General features: G+C 41.8%; 1 protein-coding gene across 8 annotated transcripts in view; it reads right to left on the reverse strand.

Moving 5' to 3' along the window:
* Positions 1–11,239: 11,239 nt before the first annotated feature.
* Positions 11,240–14,719, reverse strand: part of nompA (no mechanoreceptor potential A) — a 72,619-nt gene continuing 69,139 nt past the window's right edge. For 6 of the 8 annotated variants that reach the window (XM_053793464.2, XM_070100086.1, XM_053793462.2 and 3 more), the window contains 2 exons: positions 13,482–13,601; positions 11,240–12,948 (listed from right to left, as the gene is read on the reverse strand). In XM_053793464.2, coding sequence (XP_053649439.1) covers positions 12,897–12,948; positions 13,482–13,601 — 172 coding nt within the window. In that variant the 3' untranslated portion in view covers positions 11,240–12,896. The remainder of the gene's footprint in view (positions 12,949–13,481; positions 13,602–14,719) is intronic. The other 2 variants (XR_008408757.2, XM_053793463.2) reach the window with 2 other exon arrangements.

Here is a 14,719-nt window from a genome sequence, read left to right on the forward strand (position 1 = left end):
TGACCCGAAAAAAAAGAAAAAAAAAATCACCGTCATTCACTCAGTCACCAGAAGGCTACTAGGAGCATAGTTCAGAGGACCCTCCGATCTGGAACATCCTCTATGTTAGGTACTCACCCCAAAACCCATCCTGTGGGCTGTAACCACCCCCACACCCATCGCATGGGCGGCAGTCAAAAGATTACAGAGGCACATAATTTGTCCGGGAGTTGAGCCCCAACAATGTGTCAGCCACACAAGTTAGAGCAATAATGGACTGTTTACATACTGACTGATTCAGATACAGCAAGAGATGATATAATTACACGTAGTTCATGAATTCAGTTGCACGGACATTACAGAGAAGAATAAACACCATATCTAGAACTGCCTGAGAATACCACCAGGTGGTACTTCATTGGATTTTTAATTGGGAAGCGTAAATATGCTACCCTATTATATGAAACAGTCACACACGGGAAACTAAAGTTAGCTATGTTTCCCTGGCATATTCCGTTACCTTATTCTGTATGATAGTTGCTTAGTGGGAACAAAAACTAGCTATGTTTCCCTGTCATAGGCCATTACCCTGTTCTATATAATAGTTGCTTAGTGGGAATAAAAATTAGCTGTTTCCCTGTCATAGACCATTACTCTGTTCTATATAATAGTTGCTTAGTGGGAACAAGAACTAGCTATGTTTCCCTGTCATAGACCATTACCCTGTTCTATATAATAGTTCCTTAGTGGGAGCAAAAACTAGCTATGTTTCCTTGTTTTATACTATTAGACAGGATGGGTTACATGGTGTTGCAATGCGTCACTCAGAGCTGGGAGACTTCAGTAGGGCAACTAGGAATCGTTAATATTCCAATTAAGGTTCTGCATCTTCCTTTCAAGGGAAGAGGAATGGAAGTGATTTGATGCAGATGAAGGGCGCTTGATCTGGGAAGAATTAGAGGTGTCGTCCTCTCGCTCTAACGGAACCTGATGTTGTCCCATTCCCCAGATGCTGAATGTCTTCTACGGATTTAGATTTTTCCTATGAATGCACGACTTCTACGACTACTACTTCTCTACTACTACTACTACTACTACTACTATACTACAACTACTGCTACTACTACTACTACCTGAGCTCTCTTAGCCTCTCCTGAAAGGACTTACTCCTTAGCTTCACCAGGTGTGGGTTCCATTCAGGTGTGTGTCTGCGTGCGCGCGCGCCAGGGTGCGGTGGGTTCCACCTGGCCGCCCTCCCCCGCGGCGGCTACCACAAACAGCGACCAAAAGAGAAAGTTCTGCTCTCTGGTAACCCACGCTTTCTCCAGTCCCCCCTACCGTGTGTACATCTGCCGTGTGTACATCTACCGTGTGTGTAAGTAGTAGTGTATTTATGTGTGTCTCTACATCTTCCGTGTTTCAGGTGCTTCCCTGTTCGATGTTATCGTGCACGACTCACAAATGAAAGGACCCGAGTCAAAACCCAGAGCGAGGGAAGAGTTGTGAGCGTCTTTACATCCTCTCCTCTTATTACAAGTTATTATTATACTAATAGAACAAGTGCTAAACCTATAGGAGTTACACACGCGTCTGGAATGAAGAGAGAAAACAGGTTTGAATAATGGGAAGGGATCAGAGCTCCTCATGAGGTAATTTCACTGTAGGGATGTTTCCTGGGAAAGGATCCAAAGACCACGGTGGAAATAAACCACACTCCTTGGCTTACTGGGGTTGTCTCGGGTGATCAGTCCTCCTGGGTTACTAATCTGAATGAAATCCTCTCCTAATTCACAAGGAACTAGTACCCTGTACCGTGATTATATGTTTGTTGTGTGAGATAGATTATGTAAGTATCTTTGCAAGTACAGTGGTAGAGCTCTAGATAATTCACTTGAAATTTGATTCCCCTAGTTGAATGCCTGTGGTCACAAGCGTCTGGTCATTACTTCTCAAGTGAATATACCAGAAAAATGATGCAATATATGACGGATTAATAAGTAAAAAGAGGTAGAGCTCGTGGTGTCCTGTCTTTCATCTATCATATACTATTTCATAAATTTCAAGTGCTTACTCTTATTTCCTCCCCTTGCAACCATTGATCTACCAAACTGTTTTGCAGTGTGTTACTGTACCGTGACTATCGCACGCTCTCTATATAGTAAACTGTATAGAATGTCACTGAATCTTACCGTGATTACATATATAGACAGTCCTAGGAGTCATCGCCCCTGCGGCCCGATCTCAGACCAGGTCTGCTGTTGGTACTCTCTTAGTAGCACTATCTCGGATAAAGTAATTGTTAGGAAAAACTGGTCAGGTTTTCCCTTGAAGTAGGTTAGCTCAGCGCCTGTAGTGAGACGAGATGAGTTTTCCAACCTCCTAGCCCTGTCGTACCTGCATTTGAAACTAGGTATAAGAAGCTAATTGTGTCACTGAGTGTGCTTATCTCAGCCCTTCATAGTCGTGCGGCTGTACGATTTACATGTTTGGAACAACAATCCCGTCTCATACAGTCATACAGTCATTATGTTAGAGTTAAGGTAAATTTTCTGTAGGAGATTTATTAAAGACGCAGTTCGCCTGTACCTTAGCATCAAGACTGCTTTATTATCAAAATAGTGATAAAGTAAACTCATTGTATATTTAATATAGGATATAAACCTTTCGGAATATATACACCTCTCGGTTGCAGTGAGGTTGAGAGTGGAGGCGGTGTTGAAGAGATTTAGTGAGATTGGGCGGTTTTGGAGGGATTTAGAGAGATTGGGCGGATTTGTATGAATTTTGAGCAATAGTAGTGGTTAAATTACAGTTATTTAGAGCAATGAGGCAGGCGATTTTGGATTAATTTAGAACAGTAAAGGCAGAATTGGAGGGGTTATAAACTGCATGGGCGTGAGTAGGCGGTTCGACAGAGAGAAGGGAGGAAACGAAGCAGCATAGTTATCCCTCAGTAGAAAACGAGTCCTGCCGAGGGAAGAGAAAACGTGCACCGCCTGAGGGGTAGCTCACCTAATTCTGGCACACTTCACGCCAGTCTTTCCCTCCAGGTGGTCTCAGTAAGTAAATTTATTCAGGTATACACAAATACAGTTATAAAGATTATCATACATAGCAGCATATGTGTAGAGAACCTATATAACCCCAAAAATCAGACAGAGTGACTTATTTCCATCAGGGAAATAAGTCACTCTGTCTGACTTTTTTGGGTTATCCTAGGTTCTCTACACATATGCTGCTATGTATGATAATTCTATGTAACTGTATTTGTGTATACCTGAATAAATTTACTTACTTACTTACTTACTTACTTAGTTTATTTAAGTACAGGTCCACATAAGTGGTTATCGTAATAATAATAATAATAATAATAATAATAATAATAATAATAATAATAATAATAATAATAATAATAATAATAATAATAATAATAATAATAATAATAATAATAATAATAATAATAATATCTTTATTTCTACAAGTACATGTTCAAGGTATACAAGCCGCTTGTTATGCAGAGCATTTCGGGCAAATTAGGTCAGTTTTGTCCCAGGATGCGACCCACACCAGTCGACTAATACCTAGGTACCCATTTTATACTGATGGGTGAACAAGGGCAGCAGGTGTCTTACGGAAACACTTCCTAATGTTATCCAGCCGTACCTGGGCTTCGAACTCCGGACCTCCGGTGTGGCCCGGTGGCCTGGTGGCTAAAGCTCCCGCTTCACACACGGAGGGCCCGGGTTCGATTCCCGGCGGGTGGAAACATTTCGACACGTTTCCTTACACCTGTTGTCCTGTTCACCTAGCAGCAAATAGGTACCTGGGTATTAGTCGACTGGTGTGGGTCGCATCCTGGGGGACAAGATTAAGGACCCCAATGGAAATAAGTTAGACAGTCCTCGATGACGCACTGACTATCCTGGGTGGCTAACCCTCCGGGGTTAAAAATCCGAACGAAATCTTATCTTATCTCAGTGTGTGAGCTGCGTGCGCCGGCGACCGAGCTACTGGACACCGTAAATTACCTACGATAACACCCCAAAAAAGTCAAAGTTATTTACTCATTTCCATTATGGGTCCTGGTATTATTTTCGAATTTAGGTGTCTCATAGCTCGATTGGTAGCGCACTCAGCTCACACACTGAGCTACGGGAGTCGATCCCCGGTACGGGGATTAGGACGTGTTTCCTTAAGACACCTGCTGTCCATGTTCACCTAGCAGTAAAATGGGTACCTGGGTGTTAGTCGCATCCTGGGTGTGGGTCGCATCCTGGGTGTGGGTCGCATCCTAGGGACAAAACTGACCTAATTTGCCCGAAATGCTCAGCATAACAAGCGGTTTTCTATATAGTAGTATGTCATTGATGTCAGCTATGGTCTCTATACCTTATACATGTACTTATATAAATAAATATAATAATAATAATAATAATAATATTATTATTATTATTATTATTATTATTATTATTATTATTATTATTATTATTATTATTATTATTATTATTATTATTTTAAAATAACAGAAAAGTCAATGTGATTTGTTTCCATGGGAGTGTCTGATGCTGGTGAAGGGATCTTGATCCAAGAAACTGGAGTTGTCTTCCTCCTCCTCGGATCGAGCCTGATTACCTCCTTGTCCCCAGGTGTAGTAGGTAGGCTTTAAAACCCATTAAACATGTGTCTTTGATGAGGTACCTGAGGCAGCCTATCAGAGACACCTGATTGGTTAAGTGCTGGCACACATTATCATGGTGGCCCATCAGAGACACCTGACGGGTTAAGTGGTGGCACACTTACGTTATCATGGTAACCCATTAGAGACACCTGATTGGTTAAGCGCTGGCACACTTACGTTATCATGGTAGCCCATCAGAGACACCTGATTGGTTAAGCGCTGGCACACTTACGTTATCATGGTAGCCCATCAGAGACACCTGATTGGTTAAGCGCTGGCACACTTACGTTATCATGGTGGCCCATCAGAGACACCTGATTGGTTAATTGCTGGCACACTTACATTATCACTGTAGCCCATCAGAGACACCTGCATGGCTATCTGAGTGCTGGCACTCTTACGTCACCATGTTCTTCCCGTGCGCATAGTGTAGCTATGTTTCCACTCCACTATGAATGTACATTCTGATTCCAATTCATCTCTTGTTGATTCTTCTTAAATATCCTATTATCCACAAGCATCCTTCAATTATAAATTTTACAGTCAGTCCTGGACCATAACCAAGTGACCTGACAGAGGTCCAGTAAATATCCTGGACTGTACAAAAGTGTCTTATTTCTCACATATAAGTGAATCCAGCCCCAGTGTTGAGAATTTTGTTGTCTATCGCGACACAAATCTGCGGCCCCAAGAAAGTCCCTGAGGTGAATCGAAATTCAAAATTCCCTGGGGTTTACAATATGTGAAACCCCCCCTTACTCTCTCTTTCTCTCTCGGATTCCTGGGTAAGCACCTGAAACCCTTCCACGCGCTGGATGAACCGCACGGGTCTAGCGCTTCACCGAAGTATATAAGATTTGATGCGACCGCAATAAATGGGAGAAAATGGGAGAAATTGAAGATTAATTAAAGATTTTCTCTTTTTACAACTACCCAATTAAAAGACTTGAAAACTTTCCGTGATCTCTGCCACTTTCTAATGTGGGTTCTAAGGTGGGTTTCTAGTTGTAAGGTGGGTTTCTAGTTGTAAGGTGGGTTTCTAGTTGTAAGGTGGGTTTCTAGTTCTAAGGTGAGTTTCTAGTTCTAAGGTGAGTTTCTAGTTCTAAGGTGGGTTTCTAGTTCTAAGGTGGGTTTCTAGTTGTAAGGTGGGTTTCTAGTTCTAAGGTGAGTTTCTAGTTCTAAGGTGTTTCTAGTTCTAAGGTGGGTTTCTAGTTCTAAGTTGGGTTTCTAGTTCTAAGGTGTGTTTCTAGTTCTAAGGTGAGTTTCTAGTTCTAAGGTGGGTTTCTAAGTTTCTAGTTCTAAGGTGGGTTTCTAGTTCTAAGGTGGGTTTCTAGTTCTAAGGTGGGTTTCTAGATCTAAGGTGGGTTTCTAGTTCTAAGGTGAGTTTCTAGTTCTAAGGTGAGTTTCTAGTTCTAAGGTGGGTTTCTAGTTCTAAGGTGGGTTTCTAGTTCTAAGGTGGGTTTCTAGTTCTAAGGTGGGTTTCTAGTTCTAAGGTGAGTTTCTAGTTCTAAGGTGGGTTTCTAGTTCTAAGGTGGGTTTCTAGTTCTAAGGTGGGTTTCTAGTTCTAAGGTGGGTTTCCAGTTCTAAGGTGGGTTTCCAGTTCTAAAGTGGGTTTCCAGTTCTAAGGTGGGTTTCCAGTTCTAAGGTGGGTTTCCAGTTCTAAGGTGGGTTTCCAGTTCTAAGGTGGGTTTCTAGTTCTAAGGTGGGTTTCTAGTTCTAAGGTGGGTTTCCAGTTCTAAGGTGGGTTTCTAGTTCTAAGGTGGGTTTCTAGTTCTAAGGTGAGTTTCTAGTTCTAAGGTGGGTTTCTAGTTCTAAGGTGAGTTTCTAGTTCTAAGGTGGGTTTCTAGTTCTAAGGTGGGTTTCTAGTTCTAAGGTGGGTTTCTAGTTCTAAGGTGGGTTTCTAGTTCTAAGGTGGGTTTCTAGTTCTAAGGTGGGTTTCTAGTTCTAAGGTGGGTTTCTAGTTCTAAGGTGGGTTTCTAGTTCTAAGGTGGGTTTCTAGTTCTAAGGTGGGTTTCTAGTTCTAAGGTGGGTTTCTAGTTCTAAGGTGGATTTCTAGTTCTAAGGTGGATTTCAAGTTCTAAGGTGGGTTTCTAGTTCTAAGGTGGGTTTCTAGTTCTAAGGTGGATTGCTAGTTCTAAGGTGGGTTTCTAGTTCTAAGGTGGGTTTCTAGTTCTAGTTCTAAGGTGGGTTTCTAGTTCTAAGGTGGGTTTCTAGTTCTAAGGTGGGTTTCTAGTTCTAAGGTGGGTTTCTAGTTCTAAGGTGGGTTTCTAGTTCTAAGGTGGGTTTCTAGTTCTAAGGTGAGTTTCTAGTTCTAAGGTGGGTTTCTAGTTCTAAGGTGGGTTTCTAGTTCTAAGGTGGGTTTCTAGTTCTAAGGTGGGTTTCTAGTTCTAAGGTGAGTTTCTAGTTCTAAGGTGGGTTTCTAGTTCTAAGGTGGGTTTCTAGTTCTAAGGTGGGTTTCTAGTTCTAAGGTGAGTTTCTAGTTCTAAGGTGGGTTTCTAGTTCTAAGGTGGGTTTCTAGTTCTAAGGTGGGTTTAGTTCTAAGGTGGGTTTCCAGTTCTAAGGTGGGTTTCTAGTTCTAAGGTGGGTTTCTAGTTCTAAGGTGGGTTTCCAGTTCTAAGGTGGGTTTCTAGTTCTAAGGTGGGTTTCTAGTTCTAAGGTGGGTTTCTAGTTCTAAGGTGGGTTTCTAGTTCTAAGGTGGGGTCCTGGGTTTCTAGTTCTAAGGTGGGTTTCTAGTTCTAAGGTGGGTTTCTAGTTCTAAGGTGGGTTTCTAGTTCTAAGGTGGGTTTCTAGTTCTAAGGTGGGTTTCTAGTTCTAAGGTGGGTTTCTAGTTCTAAGGTGGGTTTCTAGTTCTAAGGTGGGTTTCTAGTTCTAAGGTGGGTTTCTAGTTCTAAGGTGGGTTTCTAGTTCTAAGGTGGATTTCTAGTTCTAAGGTGGATTTCCAGTTCTAAGGTGGGTTTCTAGTTCTAAGGTGAGTTTCTAGTTCTAAGGTGGGTTTCTAGTTCTAAGGTGAGTTTCTAGTTCTAAGGTGGGTTTCTAGTTCTAAGGTGGGTTTCTAGTTCTAAGGTGGGTTTCTAGTTCTAAGGTGGGTTTCTAGTTCTAAGGTGGGTTTCTAGTTCTAAGGTGGGTTTCTAGTTCTAAGGTGGATTTCTAGTTCTAAGGTGGATTTCCAGTTCTAAGGTGGGTTTCTAGTTCTAAGGTGGATTTCCAGTTCTAAGGTGGGTTTCTTGTTCTAAGGTGGATTTCTAGTTCTAAGGTGGATTTACAGTTCTAAGGTGGGTTTCTAGTTCTAAGGTGGGTTTCTAGTTCTAAGGTGGATTTCTAGTTCTAAGGTGGGTTTCTAGTTCTAAGGTGGGTTTCTAGTTCTAAGGTGGGTTTCCAGTTCTAAGGTGGGTTTCTAGTTCTAAGGTGGGTTTCTAGTTCTGAGGTGGGTTTCTAGTTCTAAGGTGAGTTTCTAGTTCTAAGGTGAGTTTCTAGTTCTAAGGTGGGTGTCAATTCTTAAAGTGGGTTTCAAACCAACCTTTTATCTCATTTCTTATCTTTCCCTTTATCTTTCCCTTTATCTTTCCCTGTTACATTTAAGATGTACAACAGCAGGTTGATCACACACAGGAACACTAGAACAATCTGGAGAGTGATGTAGTGGAGGCAGGATCCATACACAGCTTTCAGAAGAGGTACGACAAAGCTCATGGAGCAGGGAGAGAGTGGCCCTATTAGCAACCAGCGAAGAGGCGGGGCCAGGAACTGTGAATCGATCCCTGCAACCACAAATATGTGAGCTCACACATTTGTGATCTTTGTAGGGTTGTATGGTGCAGTGGGTTAGAGCGTCGTGAATCCTGCTTGTGGAGGCTAGTAAACCAAATGGGGAATTGGGTGAAATTAGCTCTGAGGCAACCACACCACCCTATGTCCTCCGATCACGGTACAACACCTAGCTCTGATGGGTGCGTGATCTTTGTACGATTGGATGGTGCAGTGGTTAGAACGTCGTCAATTTTCGCTCACCATGAGGCGGGTTAAAACAACACGGGTTCGATCCCCCGGCTAGTTGCAGTGTTGTTATTGACTAAATACCACTCGTTCGTGGTTACAATAATGTATATATATATATATATATATATATATATATATATATATATATATATATATATATATATATATATATATATATATATATATATATATATATATATATATATATATATTTATTTAGGAAAGGCAGGGGGTGTGTGGACCAGGTGTTTACAGTGAAACATATAAGTGAACAGTATTTAGATAAGGCTAAAGAGGTCTTTGTGGCATTTATGGATTTGGAAAGGGCGTATGACAGGGTGGATAGGGGGGCAATGTGGCAGATGTTGCAGGTGTAGGAGGTAGGTTACTGAAAGCAGTGAAGAGTTTTTACGATGATAGTGAGGCTCAAGTTAGAGTATGTAGGAAAGAGGGAAATTATTTCCCAGTAAAAGTAGGCCTTAGACAAGGATGTGTGATGTCACCGTGGTTGTTTAATATATTTATAGATGGGGTTGTAAGAGAAGTAAATGCGAGGGTCTTGGCAAGAGGCGTGGAGTTAAAAGATAAAGAATCACACATAAAGTGGGAGTTGTCACAGTTGCTCTTTGCTGATGACACTGTGCTCTTGGGAGATTCTGAAGAGAAGTTGCAGAGATTGGTGGATGAATTTGGTAGGGCGTGCAAAAGAAGAAAATTAAAAGTGAATACAGGAAAGAGTAAGGTTATGAGGATAACAAAAAGATTATGTGATGAAAGATTGGATATCAGATTGGAGGGAGAGAGTATGGAGGAGGTGAATGTATTCAGATATTTGAGAGTGGACGTGTCAGCGGATGGGTCAATGAAAGATGAGGTGAATCATAGAATTGATGAAGGGAAAAGGGTGAGTGGTGCACTTAGGAGTCTGTGGAGACAAAGAACTTTGTCCTTGGAGGCAAAGAGGGGAATGTATGAGAGTATAGTTTTACCAACGCTCCTATATGGGTGTGAAGCATGGGTGATGAATGTTGCAGCGAGGAGAAGGCTGGAGGCAGTGGAGATGTCATGTCTGAGGGCAATGTGTGGTGTGAATATAATGCAGAGAATTCGTAGTTTGGAAGTTAGGAGGAGATGCGGGATTACCAAAACTGTTGTCCAGAGGACTGAGGAAGGGTTGTTGAGGTGGTTCGGACATGTAGAGAGAATGGAGCGAAACAGAGTGACTTCAAGAGTGTATCAGTCTGTAGTGGAAGGAAGGCGGGGTAGGAGTCGGCCTAGGAAAGGTTGGAGGGAGGGGGTAAAGGAGGTTTTATATGCGAGGGGCTTGGACTTCTAGCAGGCATGCGTGAGCTTGTTTGATAGGAGTGAATGGAGACAAATGGTTTTTAATACTTGACGTGCTGTTGGAGTGTGAGCAAAGTAACATTTATGAAGGGGTTCAGGGAAACCGACAGGCCGGACTTGAGTCCTGGAGATGGGAAGTACAGTGCCTGCACTCTGAAGGAGGGGTGTTAATGTTGCAGTTTAAAAACTGTAGTGTAAAGCACCCTTCTGGCAAGACAGTGATGGAGTGAATGATGGTGAAAGTTTTTCTTTTTCGGGCCACCCTGCCTTGGTGGGAATCGGCCAGTGTGATAATATGATATATAATAATAATAATAATAAATATATATATATATATATATATATATATATATATATATATATATATATATATATATATATATATATATATATATATATATATTATTTATTATTACACTGGCCGATTCCCACCAAGGCAGGGTGGCCCGAAAAAGAAAAACTTTCATCATTCACTCCATCACTGTCTTGCCAGAAGGGTGCTTTACACTACAGTTTTTAAACTGCAACATTAACACCCCTCCTTCAGAGTGCAGGCACTGTACTTCCCATCTCCAGGACTCAAGGCCGGCCTGCCGGTTTCCCTGAACCCCTTCATAAATGTTACTTTGCTCACACTCCAACAGCACGTCAAGTATTAAAAACAATTTGTCTCCATTCACTCCTATCAAACACGCTCACGCATGCCTGCTGGAAGTCCAAGCCCCTCGCACACAAACCTCCTTTACCCCCTCCCTCCAACCTTTCCTAGGCCGACCCCTACCCCGCCTTCCTTCCACTACAGACTGATACACTCTTGAAGTTATTCTGTTTCGCTCCATTCTCTCCACATGTCCGAACCACCTCAACAACCCTTCCTCAGCCCTCTGGACAACAGTTTTGGTAATCCCGCACCTCTTCCTAACTTCCAAACTACGAATTCTCTGCATTATATTCACACCACACATTGCCCTCAGACATGACATCTCCACTGCCTCCAACCTTCTCCTCGCTGCAACATTCATCACACATGCTTCACACCCATATAAGAGCGTTGGTAAAACTATACTCTCATACATATATATATATATATATATATATATATATATATATATATATATATATATATATATATATATATATATATATATATATATATATATATATATATATATAGTCTTTGAGATGTCCAAACCAAATTAATAAAAAAATGGATAATAAAAGACGTGAAAAAAAAGCGTGAAAAATTTTATGGAGATTCTCCAGAACGCTCGACCTTAAAATTAATTAACGATGCCATCACAACAAAATTATTATTATTTTTTTTTTGGAAACTTTCAAAATTTGAAAATATATTTATATATATATATATTAAAAAAAAAAAAGTTTAGACGCTCGGTGAGAGAAAAAAAAAAGCGTCTCTATTCGGAGTGGCTATAAAGTTCAAATTTGTGTGATAGCATCGACGCCCGAGAGCCATGGTGACGTCAGGGGGTGTCCGAATCGCTGCACTTGGCTTCGCGGTGTTCAGCGTGTGGGGAAGGAAGGTTCATCGTTGCCATTCGGACGCAGCCCAAAGTAACAATGGCTCTTTATATCTGGCTATTTTTTTTTTGTATAAAAAACTTAAATCCTACGAGACCTTAAATCTAAGAATGATGTTTGTGGCATTTGGAACTCTGGATGAAAGGATTGAGAGAAGTTGGTTGAAGCTTGGAGCTCAGCTTGACTGAAGCTCAGTTTCCAGTCCCACGAGAAAGTGAGCTTCAGCGGGACTCAATACCAGGCTTCACGTGAGCTCTTCTTCACTGCTGGCACCGCTCCATGACCCATACGGGCTTAGCGCTTGCCTTCGATAAAAAAAATATTTTTTTCTCTTGTGTTAAAATTTATCGAAAAATATCTGATGGACCAGGTCACTGGATGAGTCAAAACTGACTTTATTTGTTTAGCGGATTTTTCTTTGTTTCGTTTGTCTTATTTACTCGTTTATTATTATTTATGTTGCTCCCGGCATTTATTGCCTCCCTTCTTGTGTTACTTTCGTGTTGTTCTTATTTATCGACGCCTCTCCTTTCTCCTCTTCTGTTTACCCTTGGTTACTCATTCCCAAGTCTGGGTTTCAGAAACCTGTGGATTTCGGGAACCTGTGGGTTCCAGAAACCCGTGGTTTTCAGAAACCTGTGAGTTTTAGGAATCGGTGGGTTTCAGGAACCTGTGGGTTCCAGAAACCCGTGGTTTTCAGAAACCTGTGAGTTTCAGGAATCGCTGGGTTTCAGGAACCTGTGGGTTTCAGAAACCTGTGAGTTTCAGGAATCAGTGGGTTTCAGAGACCTGTGGGTTTCAGAAAACTCTGGGTTCCAGAAACCTATGGTTTAACTATCTTCTCGTTTTCTTCATTCCTCTAATTCTAATCTCGTTTTTTTTTTCATTTTTTCTGATAACTGTTAATTATATCTTCAGTTTAAATAAATTTTCTTGTTTCTTTTGTTGTTTTTTGTCTTCTGCGCCTTCTCTCTTTTCGTTCTTTCTTACTTTTTGTTTAATCGTTTTGGTTTCCTTTTCTCTCCTTCATATTTTCATTTCTATTATTTGTCTTCCGCTTTTATTCTTTCTTTCGATATTTTCATCTTATTTCTTCGTGATATTTTTAAGTCTTCTCTTTTCCTTGCATGTCTTCATCTATTCCCCTCGTTTTCTCACTTCTATTCTTCTCTTCTCTCTGTCTCTACTTCTATTCTTCTCTTCTCTCCGTCACTATTACTATTTTTCTCTTCCCTCCGTCTCTACTTCGCTCCTTATACTCTTCTACCTCTTGGATCTCTTCCTCCTGGATTTCCTCGTTCTCTTCTTCCTCCTTCATCTCCTCTTCTTCCTCGGCTTCTCCTCCTCCCGTCTTCCATTACTCCTCACCGTCAGCGTACCGTTGACGGGTTGGTTGATCTGACGAGGACCTGAGGGGCACCACTGGTTAACTCACAGTTTTAGGGTTGCTTGGTTGATTAATGGGGGTGGGGTTAAAGCTTATTTATATACTTTATAAAGAATTCTTGAATTCTGTAAAAAATAAAAATGGAAATTGTTAAAGAATTTGAAGAATCTTCGCAAAAGAATTTTAATAAGGATGGAAAATACGGCATGTTTGGCCGCTGTGTTTGTGAAGGTCGGAAGTTATACTGTGTTTCAAGCCATCACTCAGAAACTGATACATTCACAGTATAAGGCTACCCGAAAGCAGGTGACTACACTGTGGGAGCAAACTATACTGATAGGGTGATGGGAAAAAGGGGTTGGAAAGGTGGTGAAGAGAGAGGTAAGGGCAAGAATACTATAGCAAAAAGGTGGTACTGAGAGAGAGAGAGAGAGAGAGAGAGAGAGAGAGAGAGAGAGAGAGAGAGAGAGAGAGAGAGAGAGAGAGAGAGAGAGAGAGAGAGAGAGAGAGAGAGAGAGAGAGAAATTAGTCCATCCGGGGAGTTCGTGAACCCACCTTTCGAACAGCGCGGGGTCGGTATAGATGGGTTCGGACGGGTCCGGGAAGCGGGAGGAGGTGGCAGCTCCATCCTCAGCCTGCGGGGCACTGCTGGTCGGTTCTCCACTGGGGAAGTAACTGAGGAAGTAGGAACACCATCATCATCAACACACTAGAGAGACAGGAGAGAAGAACTAGAGGGAGAGGACAGTGGAAGAGATAAACAAAGGTGCGTAATATGATTAGCAATAAGAAGACAAATGGGAGCCGAAAACTCGAGAGAACTGGACGCAAAAACATAAATTTAGGACAACTCAATGTCTCAGGACCGAAACTCCTTTAATAAAAGTGTCCTAAGTGAACGCCTTCGTGTTTATTTTTATTTTCCTCTAGTGTAGTAGGTTGGTTACTAGAAATGCGTAGGGAGACACTGGTCAGAGAAATAGCAAGCATCGAACTCAAGCTAAAGGAATCTTATAGGAGTCAGGAATCGCGGGAAGAACTAAAAGCCATAAATGAAATCGAAAGAAACCCAAAGTATTTCTTCTCCTATGCCAAATCAAAGTCGAGAACACCGTCCAGTATTGGGCCCCTACTTAAACAAGATGGGTCCTACACAGATGACAGCAAGGAAATGAGTGAGCTACTCAAGTCCCAGTATGACTCAGTTTTTAGCAAGCCGCTAACCAGACTGAGAGTCGAAGATCAAAATTAATTTTTTATGAGAGAGCCACAAAATTTGGTTAACACAAGCCTATCCGATGTTATCCTGACGCCAAATGACTTCGAACAGGCGATAAATGACATGCCCATGCACTCTGCCCCAGGGCCAGACTCATGGAACTCCGTGTTCATCAAGAACTGCAAGAAGCCCCTATCACGAGCCTTTTCCATCCTATGGAGAGGGAGCATGGACACGGGGGTCGTCCCACAGTTACTAAAAACAACAGACATAGCCCCACTCCACAAAGGGGGCAGTAAAGCAACAGCAAAGAACTACAGACCGATAGCACTAACATCCCATATCATAAAAATCTTTGAAAGGGTCCTAAGAAGCAAGATCACCACCCATCTAGAAACCCATCAGTTACACAACCCAGGGCAACATGGGTTTAGAACAGGTCGCTCCTGTCTGTCTCAACTATTGGATCACTACGACAAGGTCCTAAATGCACTAGAAGATAAAAAGAATGCAGATGTAATATATACAGACTTTGCAAAAGCCTTCGACAAGTGTGACCATGGCGTAATAGCGC

The sequence above is a fragment of the Cherax quadricarinatus genome, chromosome 71 (genome assembly GCF_038502225.1).
Source record: "Cherax quadricarinatus isolate ZL_2023a chromosome 71, ASM3850222v1, whole genome shotgun sequence".
In the NCBI taxonomy this organism is placed as follows: Eukaryota; Metazoa; Arthropoda; class Malacostraca; order Decapoda; family Parastacidae; genus Cherax; species Cherax quadricarinatus.